The 15,445-nt window shown below is 37.0% G+C and overlaps 1 protein-coding gene across 5 annotated transcripts in view; it reads right to left on the bottom strand.

The window, feature by feature from the left end:
• rassf3 (Ras association domain family member 3) overlaps window positions 1-15,445 on the bottom strand; it is a 55,361-nt gene that overhangs the window by 8,655 nt on the left and 31,261 nt on the right. For all 5 annotated transcript variants that reach the window (XM_008400493.3, XM_081603754.1, XM_081603751.1 and 2 more), the window contains one exon: window positions 84-191. In XM_008400493.3, coding sequence (XP_008398715.2) covers window positions 84-191 — 108 coding nt within the window. The remainder of the gene's footprint in view (window positions 1-83; window positions 192-15,445) is intronic.

The following is a 15,445-nucleotide window of genomic DNA, read 5'->3' as shown; positions in this document are numbered from 1 at the left end:
TAACTCTCTTCACACAGGAGATGTTAAGATTACCTGAGAAACATTCTTCATGTTTAGCATCATACGGTACGGTATCCACTCACCAGCGTCATTTTAAGGTAGTCTTTGGTCAGAGAGTTGTATTGGTCAATTTTCTGCTGGATTTCCTCCCTGCTGAACTCCGTCCGTACTTCTCGTTCCTTCTCCACATCCTTCAAGAGACGGGAAATAAAACGAAAACGTGAGCCGCTAAGAAATATACCAAATCAATCCATTCAGGCAACAATAACAAGGCACATGGACAACTCAATATGAGTCATTTGAGTTTTTCTTGCATTACAGGCAACATGTGAAAGGCCTTCCTGCTTCAGGGTCAACCCATGACCAAAATCTCTTAAAAATCAGCCCCATGCTAGGAGACTGCTAATTTTAGCACGTTCACAGGAATATGAGTGGGAATAAACACAAGCCTAAAAAAGTCTTTAGTTTGATTAAAAGATCACTTTAAATCAGACACAGATGTAGTCAGTGACTCAAAAAACACACAAAACATAACTGGTCACATGTAGCAGGCGACTGTGTTGTAGTTGTAAATACGCAGCACTCTGACCTCAGAGGTAATTAAATGTTTTATTACATAGCCAACATGACTCCAAGGAGCTCAGATATTCATAAAAACATGTCATAAAGTGCCGCTAAAACTTCAGCATCAATAAATCCTAATGAAAAATAAGTCGATTTATTTTGTTTTGAACTTTTGGAGAGTAAATGGGGATATGACTCCTTAAAAGCAATTAACTGACTGAGCGCAATGTTGGTAGAAATTGGCTGGAGTCCTTAGAATTAGGTAATAACACGCATATGGAGTTTAACTGCTTCATTTCTTTTAACCAGTAGAGGGTTTTAGGCCTGAAAATAAACAAACTCAAACGTTTAAAACTCAATAAAATCATTCAAAGAGACCAACAGCATGTAAATCCCAGTGCAAACTCTTCATCTTTCTCTGGTGTATCCTGTGCTTAAATGGGCATAGTGCAGCTCTCCTCTGCATCTATTAAAAACCACACACACATACACACACGCACGCACGCACACACACACACACACACACAGTGCAGAATCCAGTGAGCCTCCGAAGCACGTACACCCTTATATGGAAAACACACACAATACTGCAGGAAGACCCGAGGTGCCAATGTAACAAGTGCAACGAGTCAAAAGGTTTATGGCTCTGAGAAACAACAGGAATGCCAATTTCTTTATAAACATTAAAACAATTTAAACTGAGAAATCTAAGAAATGCAATGAGACAAACTAGACTAAAGTCAGTCTAGTATAACATATACAATTCTTCTGAGTGACGCAATAGGAAGATATGACACTGAGCTACAAAAAGCTGCAGCAGCGATACCAAACAATATTTCTAAAGAAATTTAATATTTAATCAAATCTGGTCAGCGACTCGTCGGGATTAAAGAAGTTAGAAAGACATGAAGACATCAACATATCTGATCCATCAGATGTTCAACTATAGAACCAGAGTCAGAATAAGATCAATCAGCTTTAAAGATTTCTTCATTGATTCTAAATCTGTCTGGTCAAACTGTTTATTTTTTCCCTTCATGGTTTAATCTCACCTCTAAGATGTGACGCTCTAACGAGACAAATCTCATCACCAGGAAGTGGCAGGTAAAGCAGATTATCCGCCTTGTGAGGAAAGGGAAAGTTCAACAAGCAGCTAAGCAGTTGGGCCTTCATGCCAGCTTATTATAGTGGAGGAATGAGGGCGACTTAAAGGGGATCTATTATGCAAAATTCACATCTGACATGTTATATACTGAGTCTCTACTGCTTCTAAAATCAACCCAAGTGCTTTAAAGAAAACGGCTAGCTGTTGTTTTGGCAACAAGTTCATGTTTTTTTGTGTCAATTATACAATTGTTCATCTTTGAAAAGCAGAAGTGGAGCCTCCTGCACAGCCAACAAGAACGCAGCAAGTGGTAAGTCAACAACAAAACACTTGTCTTTTCCAGCAGCCATTGTACAGCAGTAAAACTAGCTGACAAACGTGCCAGAGTTTCGATGGGTTGCTAGGTAACGGTGCCTGCTGATTTGTGACATTACATTCTGGAGGTTTTGAAGACGCCTCATTTTTCAGACAACACTAAAATTAAAAATTATTACATTATTTTAAGAGCTTAGGTTGTTTTTAGAAGCAGTTGAGTCCCAAATGGAAGTATAAAACTGTACAAAATGAGACCTGACCTCCAAATAAGGAGTGTTAATTAACTGGTCAGATCATTTCATATAGAATGCCTTGAAAAAAGTATTTGCATGTTATGAAATTCTCCAAACTGCCAACACAAACATCATTTTAATGAAATTTCATGTGGTAGACCAACAAAATGTGCACAAGAATGAAGTGAACAATGTGATTTTGGGCTTTTATTTAATTTTTTTCCCAGATGTAAATATCAACCGAAAATGTGCATGCTTATCAAAAAGTCCAGGGCAACTCTGGAGGAGCTGCACAGATCCCGAACTCCACAAATTCCCTTTATGAAGGAGCAGAAAGAAGAAAGCTGCTGTTGAAAGAAACCAAGAAGTTCTGTTTGCACATTTCCACAGACGTTCTTAATCCATTCTGGATTAACAGGTGACAATTTCAGTTTCTAGTTAAACTGGTTGGGATTTACCCCAAAAGATTAGCAGCTGTAATGAAAGTTAAAGTATCGGGTCAAATACATAACTTCATAATTTTCAACAGAGTCTTGAAAATATTTGAAAACTTGCAATGTTTTCTTCTACATTACTGTAGAAGAAAACAGGCAGTACTGGTTGGTGTAAAACACAGGCTCACTGAAAACTTACTGAAGTCTGTGTTTGTAATGCGAAAAACGTGAAAAAGCTGAACCTTTACAGTGTGGTCAGAAGGAGTTAAAAGGGAACTGGGAGGACGAGAGCGACCGGATCTAAACAAACAGGAGAAGAGAAGCGCTGCAACACAATGAGGTCATAGTCCGTTTTCAGGAACAAAGCGAATCCTCCCACTCAGGCCGAAAGATCAACACTAAACCGACGGAGAAGCAGCCAAGAAACACATCATTATAATCTAAAAGATGTTTCTCGACTTTAACCAAACTAAAGGTTTTATCTCTAAAAATTTAGTCACTGCATCACAAGCTACTAAACATTTCAGATTAGGAGAGACTAACTAGGTGGAGTTATAATTCACTTGCTGCACAGAGCAGCAAAAAAAAAAAGAAGAAAAAAAGCAGAACTTTGCAACACCGAAAGCAGAACAGAAAACAAAAACCATAGTTTTGTCTGAGAGGGACATGACTTTCTTTCTTTAGCCTTTTATCACACACACCTGCAGCTCTCCTGCCTCTGTTTACCTCTGTCACGCTCGTCTGACATCTTCCGTCTGTAAATATGTGACATCACCGCAGGAGGAGTCTGGGCTTTTCTGGGCCCAGACTAAACACACGGATTCAGCTACAATTTAGCTGAATATTGCAATATTATAATTAAACCCTTCGTATTTCTGTGCCATTTCCCGACTCTTTGGTAGTATTACTAGCATGAAGAATTTGCATGCATTGCACATGAAATATTGCAACTAGCCAAATGTTGCGCACATTCATATTGTGCAGCTCTAATAAACAACAAAAACCACTTCTGATTTAGGGGTTAAGAGTTATATTTGGCATTTTGAGTCATTAAAATTAGTCTTAAAATCACTTTGCTTGTGGTTTTTAAAATGAAAACATAGCCAACTGTAAATATTAGATTTTCTACAACACAAAAATGTAATATTGTTGACCTAAATGTTAAAATGACAGAAAATATTCTTTAGACCAGGAATGTCCAAACTTTTTCAAGCTCAGAAGTACCTGCGTGCCAAAAAATATACAATTGTTAAAAACTAAAATCACCAAAAATTTATATATATTTTTTTTCCTACTCAAGAATAATCTTAACATGAACTATTTTAACTAAACAAAGTAATCAGATTGTTTTTGTAGGAATGGGATCATAGATTTAAAACTTCAAATGTTTTTCCTTTGTAAAATGAAAAATGAAAACTGGAATAATATTTCATCAATTCTCAGCAATAACAAGAGAATGTGGTTCACTTTCTGTATTCAGCCAAGTTTTAATACAGCAATTAAAAGGAGATTTGAGCACAGCAAGAAGTACTTTACAGTACAAGTCTAGTTACCATGACAACAGAAGGAAACCAGAAATCATGGAAAAGATGGTCACTTTGTGTTGCATCAAGCAGATTCTAATTTAAAAGTCATAGTTTTGTCCTAATTTACGTTTGAATTGTGGTCTGGTGGGCCATGTAAATTCAGTTTACGTGCTGCAAATGGCCCTCATGCCTCACTTTGAGAACCCTTCCTTTAAACACTTTTCTGATCCGGAGCGAATACATTACTAAGCTTCATTATGACTTGTTTTTATTTATGTTAGTATTTATTTCTCTGCCCCTCCTGGCTTGCAGCCTGTTCCTCTGTATGTGACTTCCTGTTGAATCGAGGGGGAAGTCTATTCGAGCCACACCTTTCCTCCTGGCATTCCTGCACTAATGGGACCAAACGGCCCCGTGAAAAAGCACAACAATGTGCTTTAAACCGCGGCTCACACCTTTCCTCTGGTGCAAACAGAAACAGACAAATCATTTCTAAATGAACCTTCTGGGACTAATGGACACATAAATCATACACAGCTTTGATTGTGAAGTTTTACACCCAAATGGGGTGTTATTCACAGGAAAATATTATTTTTAAAATTTATCAATCAGATATAATTTTCTAACAATGAAAAGTGTTAAGTAGAACAGAATATTCTACTTTTATAACAAGTAAAACCACTTCAATCCAGATGATTTTACTGAAAATCCGACTTTGCTGCACCAAAATCCGCTTTTATCTAATTTATTAAACTCGGCTAAACATAGCAAGTGTTTTGAAAGAAACTGACCCAAATCCTGTAGTCATAACAGAGTAAATTAATTCAACTGAGCCAAAAATAATGTGAAAACTGGTCACCTTCCTTTTAATACAGCAAGCAAGTTTTGGTTCTATGATGAATAACATCTCTTCCCAACAAAACCACAAAAAGCAAGTTCTAGTTTATTTTCCGTGAGTCCTTTTGATTCTACAATTTTGGTCCAAGTGAGAAAAAAGTTTGGTCTAGAGCAGGGGTCCCCAAACTTTTCCTGTGAGGGCCACATAACTTTTCCCTTCTCTGATGGGGGCCGGAGTCAGTTTGTAACAGAAAAAGTGTGACGATTGCAGGAGTGCCTAAATGTAAAAATGTATCGTCTTCCAGAAAGCACAATCAAATAACCCTCTCTGGGTTCTTCACAGAACAAAAGTCAGGAAATAATAGGGCTGTAGTGATACAATAATCTCACGATACAATACACGATATTCTGCTCACAATACGATATATATTGCAATATTCAGCAAACGATACAATTCAATGCACTTTTGCGATTTTCTGAAAGATTTTAGAGGGAGAGAGTGATTTTGGTGACATTTTGTGACTGTTATAGAGTTGGATTTAATTAATTTAACTGAAAACTGATTAAAAGCACCAACTACACAAGACCTGGCTCTGGTTGGACATGGACACAGACTTAAAGTTGACAGCTGGACAAAATGAATCAAAGAAGTGGTGAGAAAACATGTTTCTTTTAATTGAAACAGTACAAACTGTAGCTTACATCCATTTGTAAAGTAAATAAAGTGCACCAAGTACCCTGCTCTGAATAGTTTGATACCTTTTTAACCTCGACACTTAAGATCTGAAGGAATCCCTCTAAGCCTGATGACCTAATCACTCTCCCGGCGAAGCAAGCAGTGAGTGAGCAAGGTGACAGTTGGATGTTACGATACTTGCGGACGAATATCGATTTTTTTCTAGGAAAGAAAATATCGATATATATCACAAAATTGATATTATTACACAGCCCTAGGAAATAAATAATAACACTATTAATGAAATAAATAATAACCAAATGACCCTCTCTGGGTTCTTCATAGAAAAAAATCCAGGAAATAACACTATTTATTAAATAAATAACGTCTTTTCCGGACTATAAGCCGCAGATATCTCTGCCGCTCCAGGTTTTCCACAACAATGCAGCAGAGGGGGGCGGACACCCAACATTTGAGTCATAACAGGTCAATTGAATATCACATTTATTAGGGTTGAAAAAGAAAAAGTTGCCATGTTTACATTTAACTGAACTGATTACAGTAGTTTCCGAATGGTAACTGTAAAAGTGCTGATCCTTCGTGTCTGCTACTAGCATGTGCTAAATGAAAATAGGCGATTTCTTCTTCTTTAGATTTCAACGGCAGCTTGCATCCATTATTGTTGCACTACTGCCATCTATTGGATACTAAGATCTATGCCTCAAATTCTCATAATGATCCCAGAATTATTTAAAAAAACGAAAAATGTTCTTTTTCCCCTCAATGCTATTTAACTGATCAACAACATTCTCAAATTTCAATTCCCTATTAAAACCTAATTCCATTTTAATGGGCGCATTCCTTCTTTTATTTCCAATTTATACTTCCAATGATTCACATCCTGCTAAAGAGCCCCCTGGTGGTTGAAGAAAAATCCACATATAAGCCGCAAGGTTAAAAGCTTAGGAAAAAAGTAGCGGCTTATAGTACGAAAAATACGGCATATGAAAAAAAAATCTAAATACTCTCTGGTATTGTTCAGGGGGCTGGACCCAATGTGGAGGCGGGCCGGATTCGGCCCACGGGCCGTAGTTTGGGAACCACAGGTCTAGAGGCTCTCAAAGATATTATAGTAATGTTATGAATCTGAAGCAAGTAAAAGCTTCAAACTTTTATATGTTACTGCAAGTGACTCTTCAGCGGTGCAGACAAAGTGGCTGCACTGAGTAGCAGGTAAGAATTATTTGTTTTAATCAGGATTTTTCTGTGACATTTGTCTCCAATGCCACAAAATTTTTTAAAACATCCCACAAAAAATTCACTGTCTGGTTCAGCAGGAGGTCAAATTAGACATGATGCAGAATCAGATCTGCAGGAATCTAATTGTAGAAGGTAGGGCTGAAATGATTAATCAAATTAATGAAATCAAATTGATTTCTACAGGATGAAAAAAAGAGGCGATTTGATTTGCCAGAAAAAACGCATTCAGAGCAGTAATTAAGTCAAAACTGTACTAAATATATTAGGAGTAAAACAATTTACTATCCAGTTATTAATAATAAAAAAACATAAATAGAAAGATTAGTAGACTGTTTTTAGCTGCAGATGCATCCTTTGTTACAAATGATTTAGGATACATTAAAGGAATGTTATGTCATTGCATTTTAGGCAATAAAATGTTGATTTTGATTTCCTCATTTAAAAATGAATGTATTTGCTTATTGCATCTTTAAATGCATTTCTAACATTGTGTAAAAAAGGCTTAAGTTTCAAATGAGAAATCAGCAGAATTTGCCAAATGTTTCTATTTGATCAATAGTCATATTTCTAAAATAATTGCTAGTTGCAGCCTAGTCAAGCTGCATATCTTATGAATGCAAAGCATTCATAATGAATCTAATTGTATCCACCTTGCATTTCTACTGAAATGCAAGGTGGATACTGAAATAATACGATGTGGGAAAAACAAATACATTGTTTTAGCTTTGAAGAAGTTGATCTGTAAGGATTTAGATGATTAGCCCGTTCATGTGAAATCTAAACACTAATGAGTAATTTCACCAATGAAAACTCAATTTTGCAAGCATCCAACAAGGCAAACCAGTCAAACTTTCCTCTGCCAAGGTCGCAAACAACAAAGTCGAGTTTAACATCAAAAGATGTAATTTAAAGAAGAAAAAGAAAAAAAGAAAAACCCAGATTTCCTTGTGGAGAAAACAGAGGTTTGTGTTTGAAAACCAGCGAGTAAAACCTGCAGACTAAACCTGCTGAACCACAAGGAGTCCAGAGCCAGATTTTCTCACAGTAATGAGGACCACACCGGCATCGAGCTGCAGAACCGTCTGCACATTTCCACTGTGGTCCAATCAGTACAACACGGAGAGCGCAGAACATCCAGCCTGTGTCACAGGACTCTGTTATGAAACCGCAACAAGTGTGTTTGCAGAGGCCACCCAAAGATGGAGCTCAGTTCATTACCAACATCAGCAGAGGGAGGAGGAGGGGAAGTAAAGACAGATGAGACAACATGAGCTGCAAAATGTGGAACAAAAAATGAAAAATGACACCAGAGGAGAAGAAAAAGGCTGATGGCTTTATCCAATGCAAACCAGCAGTCAGAAAAGAACAAGAAAATCCCATAAAATTACAATGAAACGGCTCCTTCCAAGCTTCGCATTCAATAAAAACATTTCCACCACAAAACAATTTCAGTGTTTATCAAATACTGTAAAAGAAAAATGAAAAAACTGCTGAGAAACAGTCTCATTAGCTTTCTTTACAGCTAACCTTTCCAAAGAAACAGATGTATACAACCACACCAGAGTTCAAGTTGATCTGCTGCTGTTTGCAGCAGATTTGTTAACTTGAATATTGTGCAACACACTCAAACATTGAGGTGTGGTGTGTGTGTGTGTGTGTGTGTGTGTGTGTGTGTGTGTGTGTGTGTGTGTGTGTGTGTGTGTGTGTGTGTGTGTGTGTGTGTGTGTGTGTGTGTGTGTGTGTGAGAGTAAGTATTTGCTGGTGAAGATTATGAAACTTCATGGTTCCGACCTTGGAGGAAGATAGAGTAGAAAAAGTTGTGGTTTTCAGACAGCGAGGCAGCAATAACGCAGACTGGTTGTCCTTCTGGTTTATTATTTTGTTTTAGTCCGCAATTTTAAAGTAAACTCCAGGATTGCACAGTAAAGTGTCTGAGAATGGTTGCTTTTTTCTTTTTTTAAAGAAAATCCTAAACAAATTAACTATAATTTAGTGAGCTGGTAGTGAGCTGGTTAAAGTGATTGGGCGTCATTAAGAGACTAAACACGCTCTAAACAAGGTCAAGCAATGAAAGGTACAGCAAACAAACAGCAGCTGTAATGGAGAGCACTGGCAGCAAAGTTCACAGCAGAGTGAAGCAACACAGTAACCATCGGTGTTATCTGTCATCTTGGTTACTAAATAAACCCTGAGCTGCCAGACTCCTACAGGAAGGGTTGCTTTTATGACGTGTGCGGTTATTTTCTGAAAACATGTCGAGTTTAGCCTGAAGGACGGTGGGAGGGTAACATTACGACACCGTCAGCTGTAATTTATCGACACCTGAGCTGGAATGTTTCTGTTGCACAAGATTTGAAATGTTCTCCTGCTTTACTTCATCCATACGTTTTGGTTTTTTCCATAAATGAGGAAAGGTTGGGCTGCTGTAGCTTTAATGTTTGCGTCATTTCCACGCTGAGTGAGTCTGTCTTTATTATTAGATGCAAAATGAATAGATGAGATAAGGCCGGATGATAAATTGATTTGGGCCGAGGGCAGCCATCTTGTTTGACAAGCATGTTTTACACCTTCTATTTATTTAGACTTTGAATAAATCAACCGTACTATATAAAATGTTAGGGCCTGCCTACATTTTTTTTCTTTTAATAAAAACTCATATTATAAGAATAAAGTTGTGAAATCTTAAGTCTATGACAACGTTTACACAAAAAACAAAAAACTGTGGTTTTAAAAACAGACTCAGAATTTTTCACAATCCTTTCAACGTTCTGCTCCGGATAAAAATTTGATGCTGATCAGGCAGGCCCTAATACTCTGTTGTAGGTTGACTTGAACTCAAAGTCCAAATAGACAGAAGCTGTAAAACACGCTAGCCAAACAAGATGGCCGCCGTGGGAGCTGACATCACTCTGAACTACAGAAACCCGAGGACTGCATTGGTGAAAAAACAAAAACTTCATTAAGTTAATAAAATCGATTTATCATCTTTCCCTGCTTAGCAAATGTAGAAATGTTTTATTCAGATTCTTGGTTGCTGTTTTTGCATGATCATGCTGTTTACTTTTGCTATAGTAAGAAGCTTGGAAGCCGTCCATGTTAAACATGTCCAGCTCTTATAGAAAGAAACTGCAATGAAATTCACATCAAACCAACTCATCAGGTTTTACAAGGTGTGACCCATTTCAGCCATCATCAGCTGTAGAAAAAGCTTATTTCTTATTATAATAATCTCACTTTAGCTTCTAACTAACAAGGCCAGAGGCTTCGCAGCCTATGATTGCATCCAAATTGTGTTGCAGAGGAAGTAAAAGAGCAGCTTTAAATTACATGATGCATCATAGTTCTGCATTTGTTGCAGGGCTACAATGATGACAAAGCAAGGCGTGTCTGGGTGCAGTCTGATCATGGGAAGACAGGAAACAATACCTGAGAGACATGCATGACTGTATATGGTTTCCACTTCGACTGCAGTGGAAAATCCCTTTTTATATTTATAATCCTCTGACTGCCTATCATCAAACTGATCAAAACACAGGGTGATAATCAGCCAAACAGAATGACACTGACTTCACAGCAAACACCCACAGTCTATTTTCATGACACACACAAACAATGACGGGTTATAGATACTGTCATTAAGTAGAAACCCAAAATTAAGCAAGTTTCAAATTACAAACTGGGGGTATAGTACGTCTTTTATCGTAATAAATGGGTTTTTTAAATACAGTGATAAGTATTTTTTTAAACTTATTTCACAGATGCTTTTAATTAAATAACAGTTTTGTATCACAAAGGGAAATTAAAATTGAAGTATCTTCAAAGAGAAGTTGCAGATGGTGGAAAGATCTCCATCAGCAGCCCGTCTCGCAGCGTATCTTAAGAAGCATCTGACTGAAGACAGTCGCTATCCGCTCAACATCCAGGGACAGAGATGATATTTCACAGTAAGAGCTGTTACTGCTAATACACCTCATTTGATTTTACAGCTACTCTTTAAATCTCTCTTTTCCAAAGTAAAAAAAATCTATTATACTGATAATGGAAATTTAGTGCAGTTTATTCCACTAAAAACTAAAAAACTTCCAACTTGCATTTGTTGTTTAGAGTCACAAGCTGATTTCAGCTAAAGTAAAAAGTCCAATGAGGCTTTGGCTTCTCTAAACACCTCAGCAGAACCACAGGATCACTTTCACTGCACTCATTGCACAAAGATGCTCCGTACAACAAAATACCTGAAACAACACTTTGATAAAACCTTGGAGCTCAAATAATACTCAAAATATCAGAGCTGCAACTAACAATTATTCTAATAATCAATTATTCTGAAGATTAATCGGATAAATTGCCCCATTCTGCAGATTTTCATTTAGCTACTTAAGCTTTAATGCAAGTAAGCAAAATTAAATAGTTTTTAAATAAGAAAATGAACATTTATTACCTAAAATACAATATTCCTTTTGCGAACGCTTGATCATTTGTAGCAAAGAATACAGCTGCAGCTAAAAGAAAATACCTCTAGCATCAACATGTGAAAAGCTCTGATTGTTAATTGACTAATTTGCTAACCGATTAATAATTGGATAACAAAAGGTGCTTAATAATATATTTACTTTGCTAAGTTTGAACCAGGAAAAGGTAAAACTGAGAAATTCTGGGTTGAACATATTTACAGACAGAAAGTGTTTAGTGTGTATATTGATCGTTTTTGGCTTGATTATTGCTCTGAGCATGTTATTCTTTCAGCAAATGGCTGTTTAATTTAAAGTCTGTTCAATTAATCAATTACTAAATTAGTTTATGATTATTTCAATAACCGATTAATCACAATTAATGCGATTAATCGTTTCGGCCTACAAGATATTGTGCAAGTTGAAGCACTTCATCATGCTTAAATAAATTGTCTCTCACTTCCTGTGGATCTGTGTAATTTTTCATTCTTCTACTTTCACTCTCCTCTGCACACATCAAAGCGAGCAGCAGACCACCTCAAAGACGGCGGCTGTGGTTTGGTGATAATGGCAGCCTGGAGATCACAGCCGCTCAAACTGCTCCCAGATGAGCTCCGGGCTGCAGAGCAGGAGGAGATAGAATCGCTTACGGAGCGCGGTGGCAGCACAACAGCGCTTCATTCCTTTTGCTTCGTGTCACATGAAGATCGTTTCCTTTGGGGCCAGGTTCTAGTTCCAGCAATCATCTGTGTTTGGGGAATTATCTGATTACCTGTCACGGGAAGCATCAACGTGACCTTGAGCCAAATAAAAATACAGCAGAATAAGATAAGAAACCTCCCTGGAACTAAAGCTTTTAATGAGCTGAGAAAATCAACATGGTCTTTACTTAAAGGACTCATACGCATCGTTTTTTATGACAGAATCAAATTTACTTCATTCTGTTTTAGAGTCAGAATATAACATTAATTTATGTTAAGTTTTCTGCAAAAATGGGCGTTTAATTCAGAACAAAGATGGAGGAAACCAAATCAACCCACCAGCTCTGCTCAGTCCGGTTTATTCCCCTAAACCAGGGTGTTCAAACTGTGGCTCGGGGTCCATTTGTGGCCCTTTGGCTGATTTTGTGCGGCAAGAATGATACAAATCTGGCCTTTCCAGCTTTAGATGGAGACATTTTATTTTTAATCTGGGTAAAATGTTACTGGAAAAATATCTTTTAATGAAAATATTTTTAGTACGACACAAAGTTTGTCTTTTTATAACCAAACATTTACAGTAAGTGGAAACTTTTACTGGAAAGCTGACTTTTCTGCAACCCTATTCACTTGATTTTATTTTTTTTTTCTTGGCCTGTGGGTAGTTCTGACTTGACAATTTTGGTCCACATGACAAAAAGTTTGGACACTATTGAGTTTATTTGGTTCTCCCACTCCTGGCTTCTCAGTAGAGTTCCTCTTTTGCAGATAATAATCTTAAACTAAGCTGTATTTAGGCGCAATTTATCATCAACAGAGTCCTGACAAACACTGTTCTCCATGACGCAGGTAGTTCTTTTCAAAGGCAGATTTATCTTATTATAAAACAACACACTGCTCTGTGAAGGAGCAGTGTGTGTGTGTGTGTGTGTGTGTGTGTGTGTGTGTGTGTGTGTGTGTGCGCGCGCACGCATGCCTAAAGGCCTCTGGGTCTGTTTTAGAAGATAGTGAAGGCCACACAAAGAACAGGAGAGGCAGAGTCTAATAAAATCCTGAGAATAAAGGAAAAGCGGCGTTTCACATCACAATGATGCAATGAATCTCAAATAGGAACTCTGACTTTAGCTTTAAAATATTACAAAAGCAGTCAGGAGATCTGGACCCAAAATCCAAAAAGTTAGCTTAATTATGAGACTACACATGTTACACGCTTTGCATCCAGCAGCTGTTATTATTGAGCTCAAAACCACAAAAATCATGATCCAGTCAGCAGGATCCAACCTCAGACTGGACTGAATGAAACTTCACAGCAATATTTTCTTTTTGTTTTCCATATTTAAGTTCTGATAAATACTTTTTAGGACATTCCAGGCTTTTCCCGACTCTGTAAAAACCTGGGTTTTGTTGCTGCAAAGCAAACTGAAAACAGAGAGGAAGTGAAGTTTCAGGAAGTAAGAAATCAGGTCAAAGTTGGACAAAGGAAGGAAATCTAGTGATGGAAAAACATGGGAATGACTTTCAGTAAAAAAACAACAACTACAAATACAGTAAAATCAGCAGTTCTACTCACTGGTTACATCTAAATATGAAATGACTAAAGTGATGCTTTTAAAAAAAACATTTACTTGCATTTTTTTTTTTGTAAATAAGTATATGGAAAAAGAAAGCAAAAAATTGTTCCCAATGTTCAAAATTCTGAATACCAACTCATACTGTTAATAAAAAGAATTTAAAAATATGCATATATATGATTTTCTTTTAAAACATGGTTCAAATTTGTGCTTTAATGGTGCACAAATAACCATCGAAGTGATCAATTGGTTAGAAAATAGCCAAAAGTTCAATATTTAGGAGCAGGACAAGCTTTTTCGTAAGAATAAAAGATTTTTCAATTGGCAAACTACATAAAAATGTCTCCAGTAGGTCAAGCAGCGACGCTATGAAGCTGTTTTTTGAATGCGTGAGAGAATAAATGAATTAAGAGAGAGATGAGCTCGCCACCACAACGGCAGGCAGGCTGTCTTCAGAGTGGCCTTCCAGATAAAAACCAAGTGGCAATTTTCCCACAGCAGCAGATGAGGAAGTTAACGTCCAAACACCGCGAGACTCTGCTTCAACTCCAGCTGGGATTCTAAAGAAATTTCCAACTCAGCCTGACTAACATAAATGAGCGTAATGGTGCAGAAAAGACCGGTCTGACAGGACGCAAAGTGATTGTGACAACGAACGGAAAGGAGAGCTGAACACCAGCAGAGAGGAGCAGGCTGCAGCCAGGTACCAACAATGAAGCATAAACCAACAGGCAGAGGAAGCGAGTGCTAAACAGCAGCGGAGGATCCGCAAACAAATCCTTTATCTCACTCTCTCAAGCACACAATGATGTCAGGCGTCCTGGACCCATTTGAAAGGCAAACACGGGCTGGATGCAGCTCAGGAGGAATTACTACTTCCTCTACAGAAATACATCCGACTGAACTCTGTACCTGCTCCTGAAGTCATAAGCTGCTTTGGAAGCAGAAAAAGTCGATCCAGAGGGAGTAATGGGAATTATTTCAGCAATATGACAATGTTAAACTGGAATGTTTTGATAACAAAATTAAAATAAACCACAAGTTTTAACAGATGCTAACGTCTATTAGCATCTGTTAAATATTTGATTACTAGCTTTTTCTTTTGACTGAACTCACATTTTGATTTTGTGAATTATGTTTTTCAAAGTGCAAATCTAAAGCTAGCATGTTTACATTTAGTTTTAATATGACTTGTTGATAATATGGAGTTCCAGTTAATCATGCGTGAACAAAATCTACGTGACTGGCACGTTCTACAGATTTTTTTAATCAAACTACTTAAGCCTTTTTATGTGAACTACTTTAAACATTGTAAACTGGCAAATAATTAAATTCCTCTTACAAATAAAACAATAATGTTAAATGTCAAAATGATATTCCTTCAGCTAAAACTTTGCTTCTTGAGTTTAAGCTAAAACATATTTACTGGCTAAAGCTGTTTTTATCTTAAATGCAAAATTTATATATATAGTTAACAGCAAATGGCCTTTTTTGCGTCTCTATGCTCCAGCTAACGACTAACAGATTATAAAATTAGTTGAATTTTTCCAAAACCGATTATACACTATTAGTACTATTAATTGTTTCAGGCCCAGTATATTTTGTATAGTTTTGTATTAATAACTGCTCTGAATGTATTGTTTTCTCAGCAAATGGCTTTTTTTTGGGTCTCTATGCTCCAGTTAACAACTGATTATAAAATTAGTTGACGATCATTTCAATAATTAATTAATCACGATAAATCCAGTTAATTGTTTTTGCCTTAATATATTATGTAC

The sequence above is a fragment of the Poecilia reticulata genome, chromosome 23 (genome assembly GCF_904066995.2).
Source record: "Poecilia reticulata chromosome 23, P_reticulata-male-v2, whole genome shotgun sequence".
Classification (NCBI taxonomy): domain Eukaryota; kingdom Metazoa; phylum Chordata; class Actinopteri; order Cyprinodontiformes; family Poeciliidae; genus Poecilia; species Poecilia reticulata.
This window is presented reverse-complemented; position numbering and strand designations above follow the sequence as displayed.